At 35.6% G+C, this 18404-nt stretch overlaps 1 protein-coding gene and 1 non-coding gene across 10 annotated transcripts; both read right to left on the bottom strand.

The window, feature by feature from the left end:
* Positions 1 to 799: 799 nt before the first annotated feature.
* TRNAC-GCA (transfer RNA cysteine (anticodon GCA)) lies at positions 800 to 871 on the bottom strand. The gene has a single exon. It is a non-coding gene; the product is annotated as a tRNA-Cys (tRNA).
* Positions 872 to 1692: 821 nt separating this feature from the next.
* LOC107813218 (elongator complex protein 1) lies at positions 1693 to 9352 on the bottom strand. 9 transcript variants are annotated; one of them, XM_016638453.2, is made up of 6 exons: positions 9061 to 9352; positions 7477 to 7801; positions 3541 to 6598; positions 3169 to 3267; positions 2761 to 3079; positions 1693 to 2092 (listed from the first exon to the last, which is right to left on the bottom strand). In XM_016638453.2, the coding sequence occupies exons 1-5, from the start codon at positions 9217 to 9219 to the stop codon at positions 2770 to 2772; spliced, it is 3951 nt and encodes a 1316-aa protein (XP_016493939.1). In that variant the 5' UTR covers positions 9220 to 9352; the 3' UTR covers positions 1693 to 2092; positions 2761 to 2769. The 9 variants fall into 9 exon arrangements, with proteins under 9 accessions (XP_016493939.1, XP_016493938.1, XP_075083896.1 ...); XM_016638452.2 differs by having other exon boundaries at positions 1693 to 2089; XM_075227795.1 differs by having other exon boundaries at positions 7477 to 7798.
* Between the last annotated feature and the right edge of the window lie 9052 nt (positions 9353 to 18404).

Here is an 18404-nt window from a genome sequence, read left to right as displayed (position 1 = left end):
CTTTGTCTTATTTTTCTGGTATATATTATTAGAGATTGTACATACAAGTTTATACAAAGTTATACATAATTATACACGTAATGCACATGTGCAGTTAAATCTAAAATTAAAATTTTTATATGTTCAGTTTTTATTTTTTCTTGAACAATCTATGTATAAATCGACTTTCCTTGTTGATTTATCTCCCAAATCATGTGCAATAATCTTTTCAATTTTTATTTTTATTTTTGCTATTTGGAACTTGGAAAAGAAGAAAATTTAAAGTTCTCGAGTTGCATTATATATTAATTTACTCTTTTTGTAGATGGAATAGGAATATATACAAACTTGGGGAAAAAGAATAAAAAATCACCCAATTTTCGTGCTTGAAGATCTGTTGAATAAAAAAATAATAAGAAAATGCACATTTTCTGAACTTTGGCCTATTGTTAATGGGTTAGAGATTTGCAAAGTTGTAACTGGGTTATTCCGCTACCATGTATGTGGGTGGACTATATTTTTGTGTAATTCTCCCTCTTTTATATGTGCTAAGTTTACCTATAGGAAAGAGTTGGAAGGAAAATTACATTAAGAGTTCCGATATTATTTTTTCAAATTCTTCTAATCTTCATCATCAATCCGGCCAAAAATAGAAGGGAAAAAAAAAAAACTATAAGATAATCTCAAATCCATGCTCAGATATTAAGTACTCTCTATCATGTTGTGGCAAGGAGAAAAATATTCAAATAATAAAAAACATAAAGAAGAAGCTTTTTAAATAAATTTAACAGAGGGAAAAGCAAAGTCAACAGAATAAAAAAGGGCCCAACCGGGTTCGAACCGGTGACCTCTTGATCTGCAGTCAAATGCTCTACCACTGAGCTATGGACCCTTTGTTATAATATTTTAATTAATTAAATATTTATTGGTAAACAAATATTATAAGAATACAGTATATGAAGTACAAGGTTACGTCTATTAAAAGTTCAATATTTACACATTAATGTAGATTGTAGATTGGAACAATGATCTTTACATTCATATTGAAATAGAAGACGTCAAATCATGGTTAGAATAAAAACATATCGTGATTCTAACTATAGGACTTTGGTATGATGTCCTTTGAACGTGGATTCACGTAGAACATTGCACCACCATACGTATATGATATATAGGATAAATGTGAGACCCAAACAGAGAAGTGTTGCACCTCTGAAATGCGTACATGAACGAAGCAATTTTGTATTACTTTGATTAGTTTCAAGATGACATTTCATCTGGAAATTTGATTAACACACACACGTACAGTAATTCAATAGCATTTTGCACAGAATATACTTCATGTCCAACCAGAGAAACTAAAAGTCTTTAACAGATATTCATATAATTTGCATTTTTTATTAACCAATAAGGATCTGCTTTTGCAGTCTAGAAAAAGACGTTCCTTTATACCTGCAAGCAAGATTACCAGCACAGATTGGACTGCAATAATACTGTAATTTTACTTCACATTATATGTCAACTACTATATATAAATATTAAAAAAACATTTTTACCAACTTTCTCCCTCCCTTAGCAATTGGTTTTTTTTTTTTTTTGGGGGGGGGGGGGGGGGGGATGGGGGGTCCTAAGTTTTCAAGAGCATCGGGACTTCTTAATTTAGTAGGCAACTTTTAAAATAATTAACTCAATTCTCGCAAGCATTCAGGAAAATACAAGGAAAATCTTTCCGGTGATACTGCATACGACGAATCCTTTACATTGAAATGGCTTATATTCTTCACAAATATAGTTGGCCATATTCCCAGAACAGACAACAAATTACTTGCATTCCGCATGTTGAAAACCGATAAACATTTAAATTTGTTAAAAGAGCCATCACTCTGTGAAAAATGCAAGTACACAAGATACATAACTAAAAAAGCTTAAACCTACAATGTCAATAAAAAAGTAATTTCATTGGGAGACAGAGACCAGAATTTGGAAATTGGAACTCCTCGGTGATTAATGAGAACTAGAAGAAATTCTCACTTTCTGCCATCTCCCATGCTCCGTAGTGCTCCCGACCACATCAGCCATAGGATGACATTTCAGATTATACACGGCATGCCTGCTAACATAGAGAAGACAGATATAGCAACTTACCTCAACAGCAAAGGCATAAGGAATCATACAAGTGCTATCTGAGCAAAACTTGAGCCAACAAAAGGAAGATTTGTTCAGTGATTTATTAAAAGTGGAAGACTTCTACTAGTATCTCTAGAAATTAAGCAGTAAATAGAACCATCTCCGCTACTCAACACCTTAAATATGAGACAAAAGAAATTGACCATAGAATTTTCAGGTGATCAATCCATCTAATAAGTTAACTCTTCCAAGCACAGGTAAAAAGCAACATGATAATGCCCATTCCTTTTGAGCTTTTTTAAGTATGCTATTATTCAGGTATCTCTATGTAAGAGAATACTGCGTCTGATATGCATATTATCCAGGTATCTCTATGTAAGTACAGTTGGGCAGATTTGTGTATTGATATTCCCTATTTAATTATCAAGGACCAAGGTGTTAACAATTGTACAGGATTTCAACACTTGTCGAATTGCTCAGTAACATCTTTCTTAGCATTACTAGTTGCTGAAACAGTGAAGTTTGGTCAATAAAATGTACCAACACCATTATAAACTACAGGCTAACGCTGAGCTCAAACCAGAACCTCTCTCAACCACATTATCGGAGAAGAGCAAAGAATAAGTGTAAATGAGAGAGAACCAAATGGCATACCTTTGCATTTCAAATCAATACTTTTGACTGCCAGGAGAAAAGCTCTGAATGCGGCATTTCTTCCTTTATTTTGGGGATGTAATTCTCCAGAAGATAGAAATGCTCATTGATTCTATCATTTGGCATGGCCTCGTCAGCTAATTTTACAGCTGCCATTTGGGACAGTTGAAAATTTGTAGCAACATGTTGCAACTTCCTAGCAATATCTTCCTTTCCCAGCATCACAAGGCATATCAAGAGAGATTTAAGCTCGCGCTTAGCTCCAGTAGTCAGAGACATCCCCGTTAAATGCTCTACCAAAGCAATCTCCTCACCAGGACTGAATTGCAATGTACCATTAGTACAAGGATCAGGAAATAAAATAATATAAGCATCAAAAAGAAATATGAGGCTTGCATAATAACATACCTGCCAGCACGTATTTTCCCTCTATTCCGTTGACGTCTCATGTCTCTCGCTTTTGTACTAGCACTGGATTTGATAGATGCAGCTGATCCCTTTCTTGTCCTGCTTATGAAAGAGGTTAGTTAGGAAGCTGGACTTTAAAACATACTTCCGTTGAAATAGAATATATTAGCTCCTACACAGTAGACAACAGGAAGATGCAAGGAACATGTCAGAGGGTTATCATCAGGACATATATGAGTATACATCCACAAGAAGATGAAAATGAGAGAAGCAATATTTGGAAAAGGAAGGTAACAGCGTGACATATGATGTGAGAAGAATCAATTATTTAGAATAAGACAACCCAAGATTGCTTATTAAAAAATCACATACCCCAAGGTGTATGCACTCATTCCACTGAAATTGCTACTAGTTTCAGACGCAGTATCATCATCAAGTTCATTTATTGATCGCTCATCTGACTGTAGCTTGGCAGCAAGTAATAATCTCCGTTGTCGAACCGCTAAATAGCGAGTCAAGTACTTCCCCACTTTCTCCAACCCTTCCTCATATTCACCAACCAATGAGCTGGCACACTCAAGTGATGCAGTCCTTACTTCCTGGACCAAGTCATCTCTCCTGTGAAGAAATGCAGTCCTCAGAGCTTCTTCCCATTCCCTTGCACTGACCAAGAAACAAGTACCAGCATTAACATCTGCGCAATAATCCAAAGCTATTTTTGCAGCATCCCCTGGTTTACCAAGTGCTTGGAGTTCCTCACAAAGCTCATGTGCTAGTTGCAACACTTCCTCCTTCCCAAGTTTAATGAGACCAGCTACCGTCAGAACCCCACCCCAATTACCACACTCACGATAAGCCTTCAAAGCTTTATCCAAACAAGAACAACACAAATAAGTTGTAGCAGCATCCTCGAAGCATTTTCGGGAACTAAGATGATCTCCCCAGGCTTCAAGTACTTGGTTTCTCTTGACAGAGTCGGTAACTAATTGGAGTCCCGAGGGGAAAAGTTGGGGATTTTTCTTCATGAGGATTATACAATCCTCAAAGTAAGCATCTCCTGCAGAAACAATGTGTTGAAGCGCAGTCTCGAACCTCTGCAATCTAAGGTCTATATTGTATTGCATCAACACTATTGGCAAGTTTTCTAGTTCTTGTAGATAGGGAAGAAATTCTTTTGGATCCTTCTGCGAATTCAAGGCGACGATAGCTGCAAGGTTCAAATCATAAAGTCCTAACGCAGCTTCAAAAACTGCCTCTGAGTCTGACAACCACAAAAGATGTTTTAAAGCTTCCTCAGCAGAAGGGTAGAGTTCCCTTCTCAGGTCATCTGAACCCGATAATTCCTTTTCTCGGATAATTTTTATTCTCTCTAAAGCTTTTTCAAGAGCTGGAGGGTCACTTCGAGCTAAAGTGGTCAGAATGCAGAGTTCCCTAGCGGGACTTTCCGCTACATGCTCCTCCAGAGCCTTCCTTATGGCCAGTAGGACAGAATGGATCTTGCTATTGCCATGAGAACTCTCGAGGTCTCCATGTTCTACAACTTTAGCTTCATTGTCATGAGGTAGGGATCTATAGTTTTTGTACAGTGTCTCCATGATATTTTCATTCTTTATTGAACAGACAAATTCAGTTATATAACTTAGATTATTCACCTGCTTGACAAACTCAGCAGCTGACTGAACAAAGTTTTGCCAACCACAATGGTCAATTATAACATTGAAATCAATTCTGTGCCTTCTTACCATGAGCAATGCATCTTTGTAGCGCTCCTGGATCAAAGCATTAATTATTGAAGCGAGGACCAACTTTCTGGGGTAGATGCACTCAAGATTCCCTCGAACTGTTTGAAGTATGATAGCAGATTCGTCCCCGTGAAGAACACCTACAATTTTGGCACCTCTTTCCCATATTTGAATATAGTTTCTTTCATCTTCTCCTTTTTTGTGCTTGAAAACTGCCAGGAAGTTCCCATACTTAACCTCCAGTTCTCCTTTCAGGATATCACTAATATCAATAATAAACAGTAAATCCTGCTTAGTTGCAAGAATCAAATGGGTGACAGTGTGATCAGCAGAATTCGAGTAGAAAGAAAAACTGCTGCAATTGTTGCACAATGTCCGTTCACCAACGAGCAATCTACCACTGTCATCGAGACCAAATAGCAAAGCTTTCTGCGACAAACAGCCTCCAATTTGCACAAGATCCATCCAGGGGCAAGATGAAGAAAAACTCGTATCATCACGTTTCCGATGAAGCCCTCTGACATCAGCCACCTTCAGAGCATACTCAAACACTTTTCCACCGTCAAACTGAACATACGCCAAGCAGCCATTTCCCTGGTCGGGGACTATACCAATTACTGTACCTTCAAGAGATAATCTATTCAAAACTTTAGCATGCCAACCAGAGCATGTCACTGAACTAGGAATACGATCTTCAGAACACACAAGCTCAATTTCTTGGAGGCAATATATAGAAAGCTCATCCTTAGAGGACTCTTTTATTGCTGAGTTGCAAATTTGACTATGGCTAACACCAAGAAGCTTATGTGAATCCAACCATGCAAGGTGAATGAAATATTTATATCCTGAATCAAAAGAAGCAGCCTCAACATCAAATTGTTTACCTTCTAGCTCCTCCAAACACTCAATTGCAGGAAGCTCTACAACACATAATCTGCCATCTGACAAGGATGCAGCGAGGTTATTTATAGAACTTTTAGAGCAAAATGCCATACTCTGAATGGCAGAGGGAAAATTCAAACAAAAGAGGTACATAGGTGGTGGGATGAGAGCTAAAGAAAGAAGGGTTATTAGTATCTTGGAGCCATCAATTACAAGTGCCACTGAGTTATTCATGACAGCTGTAATCCAGGCAAAGTTGTAGGTTGTGATAAGCCCACCAACAGTCCAAGAAATCAACTCTTGAGGCTTTATCGGATCCCACATGAATCTGACTCTATCATCCTTCATGTACCTGATTTCTTGCTTTAAGTACCAGTGATTGTTACTTAAGAACCAGATCCTCAGAGAGTCGTACTTTTCACCTCTGACCACAGCAGCTAGAAGGTCTGAGTTACAATTCCACTTCACAAATTCTACAGTAGCATCAACTTCTACATTGAGGCAAAATGAGCTTCTTTCTAATCCATTCCTCTCAAAGAAAACTATAGAATGGCATTTTCTATCTTCCTTTCGGTCATAAACTGCAGCAATTTTGGCTCCACTGGGCATCCAATCCAAAGTTGACCCCATGAAAGGCTTTGACTCTGAAACAGAATGGAGTGCCCCTGAGTCCCGTTCCCAGATTTTAAGCTTCTTATGGGAGAGATGAGAATTACTCACCCTGCTTAACGTTGCAAAGTATTTGCCATCACCTCTCCATGAAATTGAGCTCTCCAACGAATAATTGGAAGAGTAAGTATGTTCATCTGAACAACAGCACAATTATTTTCAGTCATTTCCTTAACAGAAGCATAATTCAAAACCAAATGTGCGCAGCAAAATATGTCAAAAGTACATTGAAGTTACATTCTTGAAAGAAGAAATATTCTGCAACAATCCAAGAAAAGGTAATAGTAAAGACAATAACTGTTTTGTATACTTAATGTAGACAGGCTATCATATTACCTTCCCCAAGAGGGCACAAATGAAGAACCTATTCACATAGTTGCAAACTGAAAATCAAGAGTTAGTACAATGACCTTTTGCATGCTTCGACGCTCCAGTAGAGTTGAAGCAACATGCTAGGCTTTAATATCACAAGAACTGGCGTTTTCACATGCAAAAACCAGTGGCATTTTGATAAGAGAACTAGCATATGCATTGAAGGACAAGATTACTTACCACAAACAAGCAGACATTCTTGTTAGTACAACTACTGTACAAGTTTATCATATTAAACAAAATCTTACACAGCCTGGAAAGTACGCATATATTTCAACTTTCAAATGATTATGAACACCTACCTAAACCAAACTAGAATTATCATTTTCCGCAGTTCAACTTTCTCTAAGCATAAAGAACATGGTTATTCAGCTAAATACAATCCTCTAAATATTATACCTTGCATCTGGAAAAGACAATAGTAAAATGATCTCAGTAGAGGAAAATGTGCTAGTTCATCATCATTCATGGGTATATACCAAGCAAAAACGATGCCATGCTTGTGATTTCAGAGAATTTCATCTACAAAAACTATTCCAAAAATGTATACATAATCACCAAAAGAGCATTTTAAGGATGATAGAACTTCAGTTGAAGAAGAAAAAGTATTTATTAGTTCAGATATATGGAAAGAAGTCCTTACGTACGTCAATATCTTCAGGCAGATCATCCAGTGCCATCTCATATAAAACATCCCAGTCTGGTGTCATCATGAGAATTTGTCCAAAACCAGTAATTACACCAAGAAGATCTCCATCTGGACTAGGTGATATACACTTAACTCCACCCTCCACTCGGCCAACAATTTCTGTCGTATTATCATCCGCAGTATATAGCAATAGAAGACCATACGAAGTCCCAATAATCAATGCTTCTTTTTCCATTAGATAATCCATGGAAGTAATGAAATCCCCAGGCTCCAAATCAATAAGGTTATCTGATATGGAATTCCACGCTCCTGCATTCTGCTACAACCCCAAGCAAGTCAGAGAAAGATTTCAGTGAGGAAGAGGAAAATTGACATATAAACCTGGCCATAGAATAGAATGATAAAGATCTCTACGGACCCCATGCAAAAACTTATGAACTATTGGAAGTTTCTCCTTCATTAAGCCACATAAGACAAGGGAATGAAATAGAACGGAAGGCATAAACCTTTCTTCGCCTCTAGGCACACTTTGCAGGCACTTTTTAAAACATTTAAATGAGCTTCTGCAATATCATGAGCATTTAGCCTGCATCATAACTTGATGTGCACGTTATCTTCATTTTCTCCAGTTTTTATTAGGAGAAGCTACTTTCTCATCTAAATTTACTTGACCACATTTAAATGTTCTAAGAGAAGAAAAAATCAACTTTTAGATCCTTTCTTACAAATAAAGTTTTGCGGGATTGACGATTTTCCCACTACCACCCTTGCACTGTTCCCTAAAATAAACCTGCTAGTCATATACAAGCAAACACAACCTGAAACATACCACACTACTGTTTATGTATAAACTTAGAACTCCGTGCCCTCCAAACAAATGACAAAATTTGGAGTATGCCTAATCCAAGCTGAATCGTGCCAATTTTTTTAATCTTTTATAGATCAATTTTTATAACTAAGAATGATCTGAAAAGCACTACTAATCAAACCTTAAATTCTTTCGGTGGTCGTCTCCAAAAGATTTTTTTTTCCTTCTCCAAAAAAAGGGAAAGTATTCCACTGCCCACATAGTAATTTTATCACATAAAATTGGACAGTGTACTTATAATCTCCTAAACGTCACAAGTAAGTTTCCCTTGGATACAACTCCAACTACCCTGACTGTCAAATCACCAATTATACGTATTTCAATTCCACAATCAATACTTGCTTCTTCCATTTGCATTTCTTAAAGTTAAAATAAATAATCATCCATTGTGCTAGAAATAGTAATACGCAAGAGAGTAGACAATTGCTTTAGTTAGGTACATCTGTTTCTACTGTAGCCACATTCTAACAAAAGGTGACGATAAGTAAATTAATATGTGTTCAATATGACTGGAACAATACTATCAAAATAGGAAAACAAACTTTTTCCCTAACTTTGGGTTTAATAGTTTAGTGGTCACATTATGACATTTTCAGACTAGGAGTTTCAAAAGTCTATATTTCTTTCTTAAACTCGGTGCTCAATCAAATACAGGTTCACATAAAATGAATTATTATAAAATAAGTAAAACAATTTGGAAAAAAACTTACATGAGAAGAAGGTAGAAGTAAACTGTATATGAAGTTGGAAGAGGAAGCTAAGAAGAGGCGATTGTGCTCCACGTCAAATGCAGCGAAGCTGATAACTTCATCCTCGGAATTTAACTGAAGCTTCAACAATTGCTCCTTCAATATCTTCAAATTCTTCATCTTCTATCGCTATTCCGTAGCAATGGAATCGAAGAATTGCAAAGCAAATTGATGCGCGAAGATGAGGATGACGGAAGTGGGTTCTGGGTTGGGTTTAGCAGTTGCTGAACCCTAGAATTTAGAGTGAGCTTTTTTAGGGTTTAAGATGAAGAGAGGAAAAAATATAGTTAACCTACGTTTGACGCATAGATGGGGCCTGTTTGGACAAGTGCTTGCTTTTTTCTTTTTGAAAAAAGAAAAAATATATTTTTTCTATACAATTTTAATATGTTATATACAAACTCATATATTTTTCCAACTATCGAATTTAAAATTGTGCGGGGTAAAAATAATTTTTGCCTTCTTTTTATATATAACCGTTGACAGGACATGAACCTTGATATAAAGGTATGGAAGTCGAGTATTAAAGTAGTAAAGTAGGTAGTCTAGAGTGTTCATAAGAGTAATATTGACATGCAGTCTCGCTTTCTGTTGGTAGTAGATTTTTATGACTAACCTTTGTTTTCTTTCATTGTTGATTACCTTACTGTCTTGTTGTTTTATTCTGCTTTTATATGGCTTTTTGGTACTGTCCCTTCTTGTCTATATTTTCATTAATGTAGTACTTATGCTTTTCTGAGCCGAGGGTCTATTGAAAACAACCCCTCTATCCTCAAAAGGTAGGGGTAAGGTCTGCGTACACACTACCCTTCCCAGATCCCACGATGTGAAATAATATTGTGTATGTTGTTGTTGTTATTTTTATATATAACAGGAAAAATCGAACAACTAAAAATAAATTTTATTTGATACTTCGGAGTTATGTAATGAAGCTTGAAGTAGGTAGCTTGATTTTGGACATTCACTTTTCTTGATTATCTTTGAAATCTCTCTAAAAGCAACATTTTCAGTTTAAGTCTTACACCGCCTTCGATATTAAATTTGATCTTATATGCACAATTGGGAGACCAAACTATTCAATTTAAAGGAGAAGTTCCTACCTTGAGGCTTGAGTGCGTATGATCCTTTAGATTTACAAAAGGTGAGCACTATTCAACTGTTTGAACTTTCAAATGTGTCATTTAAAACTAGGAAAAAGGGTCAAATATACACCTCAACTTTGTTATATTGTTTACATCTACCCTCCGTTATATTATCGGCACATATTTATCCTTGTCGTTAGTCAAACTTTTTAAAAATACCCTCCACTTAACGGAAAGTCACCAAATTAAAAAAATACCTATTTTTTAAAGCCCATTAATAACCCATTTTATTTACTGCACTTCTTCCTCGCATATTAGTCATCTCCTTCGTAGTCACTTGTTGAACTCAAGAAGTGAAAGGCATGAAAATACCGATAACCATATATTCATTTATACATTGAGTCCCAATTCTTTTAGTATCCTTATTATATTCTACCTTTTTCAATTTTCTTTTTTTCTTCTAGCTTTTCGCTTTATTTTTTTTCACCATGTCGAGCTATACCGAGTATTCATCATGATTTTCTTTCCACCATGACTTAAATATTTATAGCATCTTATTAGGTTGCCAATTCTAAAGTCTTAAGGCAGCTACCGAAGTATTTCTTTCTCCAACAGTGAGCCTTTGTTGATGAGTATTCATGTACCATGATTTTCTTATTCTGCTTTAAGCATTTAGGCTACAAGTAATTATCGCCAAATCACGCCTTAAGAACCAAAGTTAGATTCCAAGATATAGGATGGGATACTCATAATTCTTAGTAACAACTGAACTTATAATGAACGAAAATTAGAAAATAATTAGAGGAGATTCAATTTAATATCAAGCTACAGTCGAATAAATTCATCAAGAATTAAAGAAAGTACACCAACAAGTTAGAAAGTAAGTTAACAACCTAAGTACACTACCTTCATGTATTAACCAAATACAAGTATTATTAAAGCATATATCAGTTGTTACCAACTTACAAACCAACTGTCAAGTGTGTATTACATTGGACAAAGGGATGCCATATTATACCACACAAAAAAAAAACCGAAAGTGATAACATGACATCCTAATGCCACCATGAACAACTAATAACCAAAATATAAGTTATTACTAATCATACTTCCTTTACTATTCCCGGTCTCTTTATAAATGAATAAAATATGTCAGGACGTCTCAGAAATCTATGTTTTATATTTTTAAATGATGGGTTTAACGGTTTTGGGTTAATAATTTTTTTTAAATAATTATTTTATTAATCTGGTGGCTTTCCGTAGGATGTAGGGTATTTTTAAAAAGTTTGGCTAACACTAAGGGTAGATATGGTTCGATAGTATAACGGAGGGTAAATATGAATAATATGCTAAAGTAGAGGGGTATATTTGGCCATTTTCCCTTAAAACCAATAAAAATGTCATTTGTATTTCACATGTCAAAATTAGATACTTCCTCCGGTTCATAATAAGTGACTTTTTAGTCTTTGGTACAACCCTTAAGAAAATACAAACTCTTAGAGAAAAAGATATATTCACTAAATTACCCTTAATTAATTATTATGTTGACACATTGGGATATGTAAATAAGAGAAAATTTTGAAAAAATAAAATTAATTCATTCTTGATTATGTAAAATGACACTTATTTTAGACCAAAATAAAAAGGCCAATCGCAATTTATTAGTAACGACCCGGGCGGTCGTTTTGAGTATTACAACCCCGTTCTCCTATTTATTGCTCAATTTATGCTTTACAGTTGTTATGTAACTTGCCGGGGTGATTAGTTCGGGTCCGGTGAGGTTTTGGAGTGATTTGGAACACTTAGTTCCAAGGTTTAGAACTTGAGTTGAAAATATTGACTGGATATTGACTTACGTGTAATGACCCCGGAGAATTTTTGCTAAGGAAATTAAGGTTTTGTGGTGTCGAGGTAGATCAATTAGTACAAGGTTATAGAAATTTCTTGCGGCTCGGACTTTTTGTGTTGAACAATGCATTGGGAAGTAAAGGAAAATTTTTGCCGGAAAAAGGTCATTTATGCGGCCCACTATGCGGACCGCATAATGGCCGCAGAGTGAATCAGAAGCGGGGCAAGTTTGGAGATCAGGTTTGCGGCACATTATGCGACTGCATACCAGCTCTGCGATGCATTAAGCGACCGCAGAACAGGTATGCGGGCCGCATAGTGACCATAGACTGAAGCAGTGATGCCAAGTTCCGGAGAGCCTTTTTGCGACCCATTATGCGGGCCGCATATGCGACCGCACAGTGTGTTTCGGAGCATCATTTTTCTGGTTTTATAAACTCAACCCTATTCTTATAAAACACTAATAAGGGTCATTTTGAAGGGTTTCATATGATATTTTAGAGAGAGATGAGAGCATCTTCGAGAGAGAGACAGCGAAGACCTAACCATTTGTTCATCAATTCTTGTTCAAGGCTTGAAGATTTCACAAGGATCTTGCTAGGGCTTCAAAGAAGTAAGAGTTTCTTTCCCTAATTCTTCAATTTCGATTTTTATGGAAAAAGATGAGAGATTAAGAATATGATTCTTGGGTGTAAGAGTATTATTTATACATACACATACCAATAAGGTTTGTGCAAAGATTGTTGAGTTCAAATGGGTAAAGATTTGGTTGAAAATGGTAGAAATCTTCAAAGACTCTAATTGAAGATTCGATGGTCGAGTTGATGTCGGAATTTGGTAAAATTTATATGGTTGGACTCGTGGTTGAATGGGGATTCATATTTTGTAACTTTTGTCGGGTTCCGAGACGTGGGCTCCACGGGCGATTTTTGAGTGCAATTTCGAATTTTGTTGGAAAATTAGTATTTTCATATGGAATTAATTCCTATAATTTGAATTGATTGAATCGAATTAATTGTGACTAGATTCGAGGCATACGGAGGCAGATTCGCGAGGCAAAGACTTATTGGAATAAAGAATATGCTCGGATTGAATTAAGTAATAGTTCTAAATTTGGTCCTGAGGGTATGAAACCCTGAATTATGTGTTATGTGATAGGTTTTGAGGTGACACACATGTTAGGTGACGGCGCGTGTGGGCGTACACCGTAGGAATTGTGACTTGGTCAAATTTCATGGAACTGTGTAGTTGAATAATTTGTTGTTATCTGTACATTCTCCACGTAGTAGAGAAATTGAACCACAAATCATGTTTAGATTATGTGTTGGTACTGTATGGACCCATAGAGGTCGTGTACATGTTGAACTAGCTGCTAAATTATTGTTTTGTACTCAGTCACAGTTTATTTGTTTATTTTATCTGAGTCTCTATTGTCCATTAATGATGCATCATATCATTGTTGTTTGGGCTGATTTTCATGATTATTGAGAGCCCGAGAGACTGGAGATATTTATGATCGAGTGAAGCCGATGGCCTGATTATGAGACATTATACTATAGCACGTAAGTTGTCCGTGAGGATCCATATATTATACTATAGCACGTGAGTTATCCGTGCAGTACATGAGTTGTCCGTGCAGATCCGAATATCATACTATAGCACGTGAGTTATCCGTGCGGATCCGGATATCATACTATAGCAAGTGAGTTATCCGTGCGGATCCAGATATTGATACTATAGCACGTGAGTTGTCCGTGCGGATTATAGCGCTTGGGCTATAGGAGCCCCTCCGGAATCTGTATACACCATCAGTGAGCGCATGTACCTACTGAGTGTGAGTGCTAAGTGTTGAGTGAATGGAATGGCTAAGTGAGTGTGGTCCTGAGATGATGCATTTGATTTCATTACTGATGCACTTCTGCTGTCATATGTCACTGCTTTGGAAATTTCTGAGAGATATTATCTTATGTTTTAGTTGAACTTGACATGAATTTACTGTTTTGGACTTAAATGTTGAACTTGAAAGCATGCCTATCTTATTATGTTGGAAATTACTGTAATTGGACTCAGTTATGAAGCTCGTCACTACTTTCAGTTCTTTATTTAGTATTGTTACTTGCTGAGTTGGTTATGCTCATACTACACCCTGCACTTTGTGTGCAGATCCAGGTGTTTCCGGACATAGTGGGTGTTGATTCTTTCGCACAGTTGATTTTTTCGGAGATTCAGAGGTAGATGTCGTGTTTCGCAGACTTTGTCTCTCCTTTCCTATCTCCTTGTTTACTGTATTTGGTCTCATACTATTATAGACTGTGTTTTCCAGGCTTGTATTGATATTAGATGCTCATGTACTCGGTGACACTGGATTTTGGGAGTGTTTATATTTGTACTTGTGAGATTTCTTCCGCTGAATGTAATTATTGTGTTTTCAAATTTAAAAGATATGTGGTTTATTGGGATTGTCGGCTTGCCTAATATTGAGATAGGCGACATCATGACGGGTGAGATTTTGGGTCATGACATTATTTTCATTATAGATAGATCTTTTTTAAAATTTTATAGTGATTTTCTAGTCTAGACTTCTCTGTTTTTTGCGTAACTGGTGTTGAAATGGAAGAAAAAATGAAATTGGTTTAGCATGTCTTTTATGGGGATCATCTTTAAAATGAAAAATCAACCTAAGTTTATTCGGAAACTTAAAAGTGTTTTTCAATTTGATATGGGTGATGTGAAGGCGGAAAACGAATACTAAAATTTGGTTTTATTAGTGAAAATAAAGAATTTTGAACAAGAATGAACTAAATCGATCGTAAATATTACTTTGTTAATTTTTGTATGTAAATATTCTTAGATTTCTTTAGTTACTCCACAATTTATTCAGGAGGAGAATAAGAGACTTATTTTTTTAATTATCCAGAGGATGATTCACATTAGTTCATTAATTTATATTAAATTTGCTTTATATTTAGTCATAGATTCATATATTTAGTAAACTAACTTAATTTGTGTTGATTTTTATAAGTAGAAATCAACATAAGCCAACTCATGTGCACGTTGACTATTCCGTCATGCACCTGCTATAAAAAATATTAATATATACACATTTAAGGAGTAAACACCAGGCATTAACGATGCTGCCACATTAGTTTATTTAGAACTCGAGTTGAAAACCTAATACCCTGTTTATTTTTTCTATATTCTACATTAGACTTGACCCAACTTATTTGGAACTAGTTGTTTTCAGCATTAGACTTTGCGCTGTTGCTTTCAAATGCTCAACTAAATGCAAAAAAAAAAAAAAAAAAAAAAGTGAATAGTGTTATAAAATAAAAGCAACTTAGTAAAACATGAACAAGACATGTTATGAAATAAAAGCAATATAGTAAAACATGAACAAGAAATGGAGATAGAGAGAAGGAAGAGATTTTCTTCTTCAATTGAGTGTATTTTCCTATCTATTACAAGGCCTTTATATAGGCATGAAAAGTGAAGAAAAATATGTCATTGAATATGTCATTAAGCATTTGAGAAGATCATGAAGGAAGAGTAGACATCCACCATAATTTGATTTTTCTTATAACACTCCTCCTTGGATGTCCATAGATAATGTACCTTGTTAAAACCTTATTAGAAAAAAAAACCTATGGGAAAAAAAATTCTAGCGAGGGAAAAAGAGTACACATATTTAGAAATACGCCTTTTGGTTGCCTCGTTAAAAACCTTGCAAGAAAAACCCAGTGGGACAAAATCTTGTAAGGAAAAAGAGTACAACGCGTATTAACTCCCCCTGATGAGAGCATCAATTCACATCCTTGAGCCTTCGCATCCCAATCTTGTACACTAGTTTCTTGAAGGTTGACGTCGGTAGAGATTTGGTGAACAAATCAGCCATATTATCACTTGAACGGATCTGTTGCACATTGATATCACCATTATTTTGAAGATCATGTGTAAAAAATAACTTTGGTAAAATGTGCTTTGTCCTATCCCATTTTATGAATCCTCTCTTCAACTAGGATATGCATGTTGCATTGTCTTCATACAAAATTATGGGTGGTTTGTTACACTTCAAACCATATTTGTCTCGAATAAGGTGTATTATAGACCTCAACCATACACATTCTCGACTTGCTTCATGAATAACAATTATCTCATCATGATTAGATGAAGTAGTCATGATTGATTGCTTAGTCGATCTCCAAGATATGACAGTGCCTCCATATGTAAACACATAGCCTGTTTGAGATCGAACCTTTTGTGGGTCATATAAACACCCAGCATCGGCATAACCAACAAGATCGGGACTGCAATCATTTCCATAAAATAATCCCATACCGATAGTCCCTTTTAGATACCGCAATATGTGTTTGATTTCATTCCAATGTCTCCTTGTAGGAGCAAAGCTATATCTTGTTAAGACATTAACTGAAAAAGTTATGTTAGACCTTGTAATGTTAGAAAGATACATTAGTGCACCAATTGCACTTAGATATGGTACGTCGGGACTAAGAAACTCTTTATTATTTTCATGAGGTCGGAATGGATGTGCTTTATCCATATAAAATCGCTTTAAAATCATTTTAGTGTATGTTGATTGATGGACAAAAATTTCATCTTTCATATACTCAATTTGTAGACCAAGACAAAATTTTGTCTTTCCATGATTTCATTACAAATTCTTTCTTTAGATAGTCTACTACTTTAGGAAGCTCCCTAGGAGTTCCAATGATATTTAAATCATCAACATACACGGTGATTATAACAAATTTAGATCCAGATCTTTTTATAAAAACACAAGGACAAATTGAATCATTCTTGTACCCTTCTTTTAACAGGTACTCACTCAGGCGATTATACCACATGTGCCCTAATTGTTTCAATCCGTATAAGGATTTTTGAAGCTTTATTTAATAAATTACTTGGAAACCTTAATATGCTTCAGAACAATTTAAATCCTTTAATGATTTTCATTATACGCATATCACGTTTTTCTTGTATTGCCAGATTAAAACCTGAAATGGCGACATCCAACACAGGAGAACATGTCTCTATATAATCAATGCTAGGATATTTGCAAATCTTCTTGTGACACAAGTCGTCTTTATGTCTATCGACTTGACCTTCTTTTTTTTTCCGCACAAGAACACATTTATACCTCAACTGGCTTTATACTTTCAGGTGTTGGGACTATCCGTCCAACTTCATATTTTTCATGTGAAATCAATTTTCATTGTTTATTTTTCATTTGGCCAATTATTTATCTGTCCAAATTTCATGACAGATTTGAGCTCAAGATCCTCGTCAATATTAATAATATTGAGCGCTACATTATATTAACAATATCGTCAACGATCATTTTATATCGGTTCTACTATTATTCAATAAAGACATAACTTATTGAGATCTCTTTATCTTATTATTTTCAGGTACCTGAGCCTCTCCCATGAGGTCTTATGAAGTGTTATGTCGTGGTACTCTTCTAGAGTACTTGCCTCCTTATTATGACCATCTTGAACATTTGCTCCTCTCCTTCTTCAAGGAGTTTTATCTTTGGAACCGATTAGTCTATTATGCTTTATGTATGCCATGGACTCTATTCATTATGGACTTTATTTTATTTGGAGCATTAGCAGCTGAATATGACATTTAGCTTTGGGTCAGCAAATATGCCCGGCAATATTTTACAAATGAATTATCACTTGAACTTCAAGTTCACATTTTCTCGTACGAGGATCTCGATGTACTCATAATAATTCATTACATGCATTACTTTTTCAGCTGCCCATTTTCTCCCCCTATTGTTGGGATCACCAACACATATCCCTAGCCTTATTTGGGGATCTATCTTTGTGCACTGTGGTGGAACAATTAAATCATATAGCACATTCATATTTCTAGATGGAAATTATTTGGTTCCTGACCCTGAACCGATTGTGATAGGGAGAACTTATCATAACTTGGCTAGATGCTTACAAGTGCTGTTGTATATTAAATAATACATCAAATACCAAATTTTATTTTGGCAATTTTGTTCTCATAACCAATGGTTTAGATATAATTGGAGGCATACAATTTCTACTAAACCAACTTGGATTTAAACCAGTATTATCAAGATAAATCATCATAATTTATATTCTGGAACTGTGCTCTAATAATTTGAGCAATCAATCTTGCAAAAGCCAAACTATAAGTTGATAACAAATGCACATGTGACCATAAAATAGATGCATCTATGAAAGTCATATAATAGTAAACGGTCCACATGGAAGGTGACTGGGCCCACATATTTATCACCTTTTATTCGTTCCAGAAATCAAGAGATTCAATCCCTAACCTTAACTGGTATATCATGAGAATAAGCAGCACAAGAGAATT

Source organism: Nicotiana tabacum, chromosome 13 (assembly GCF_000715075.1).
Source record: "Nicotiana tabacum cultivar K326 chromosome 13, ASM71507v2, whole genome shotgun sequence".
Classification (NCBI taxonomy): domain Eukaryota; kingdom Viridiplantae; phylum Streptophyta; class Magnoliopsida; order Solanales; family Solanaceae; genus Nicotiana; species Nicotiana tabacum.
The sequence above is the reverse complement of the archived record's forward strand: the minus strand, read 5'-3'. Positions and strand labels throughout refer to the sequence as shown.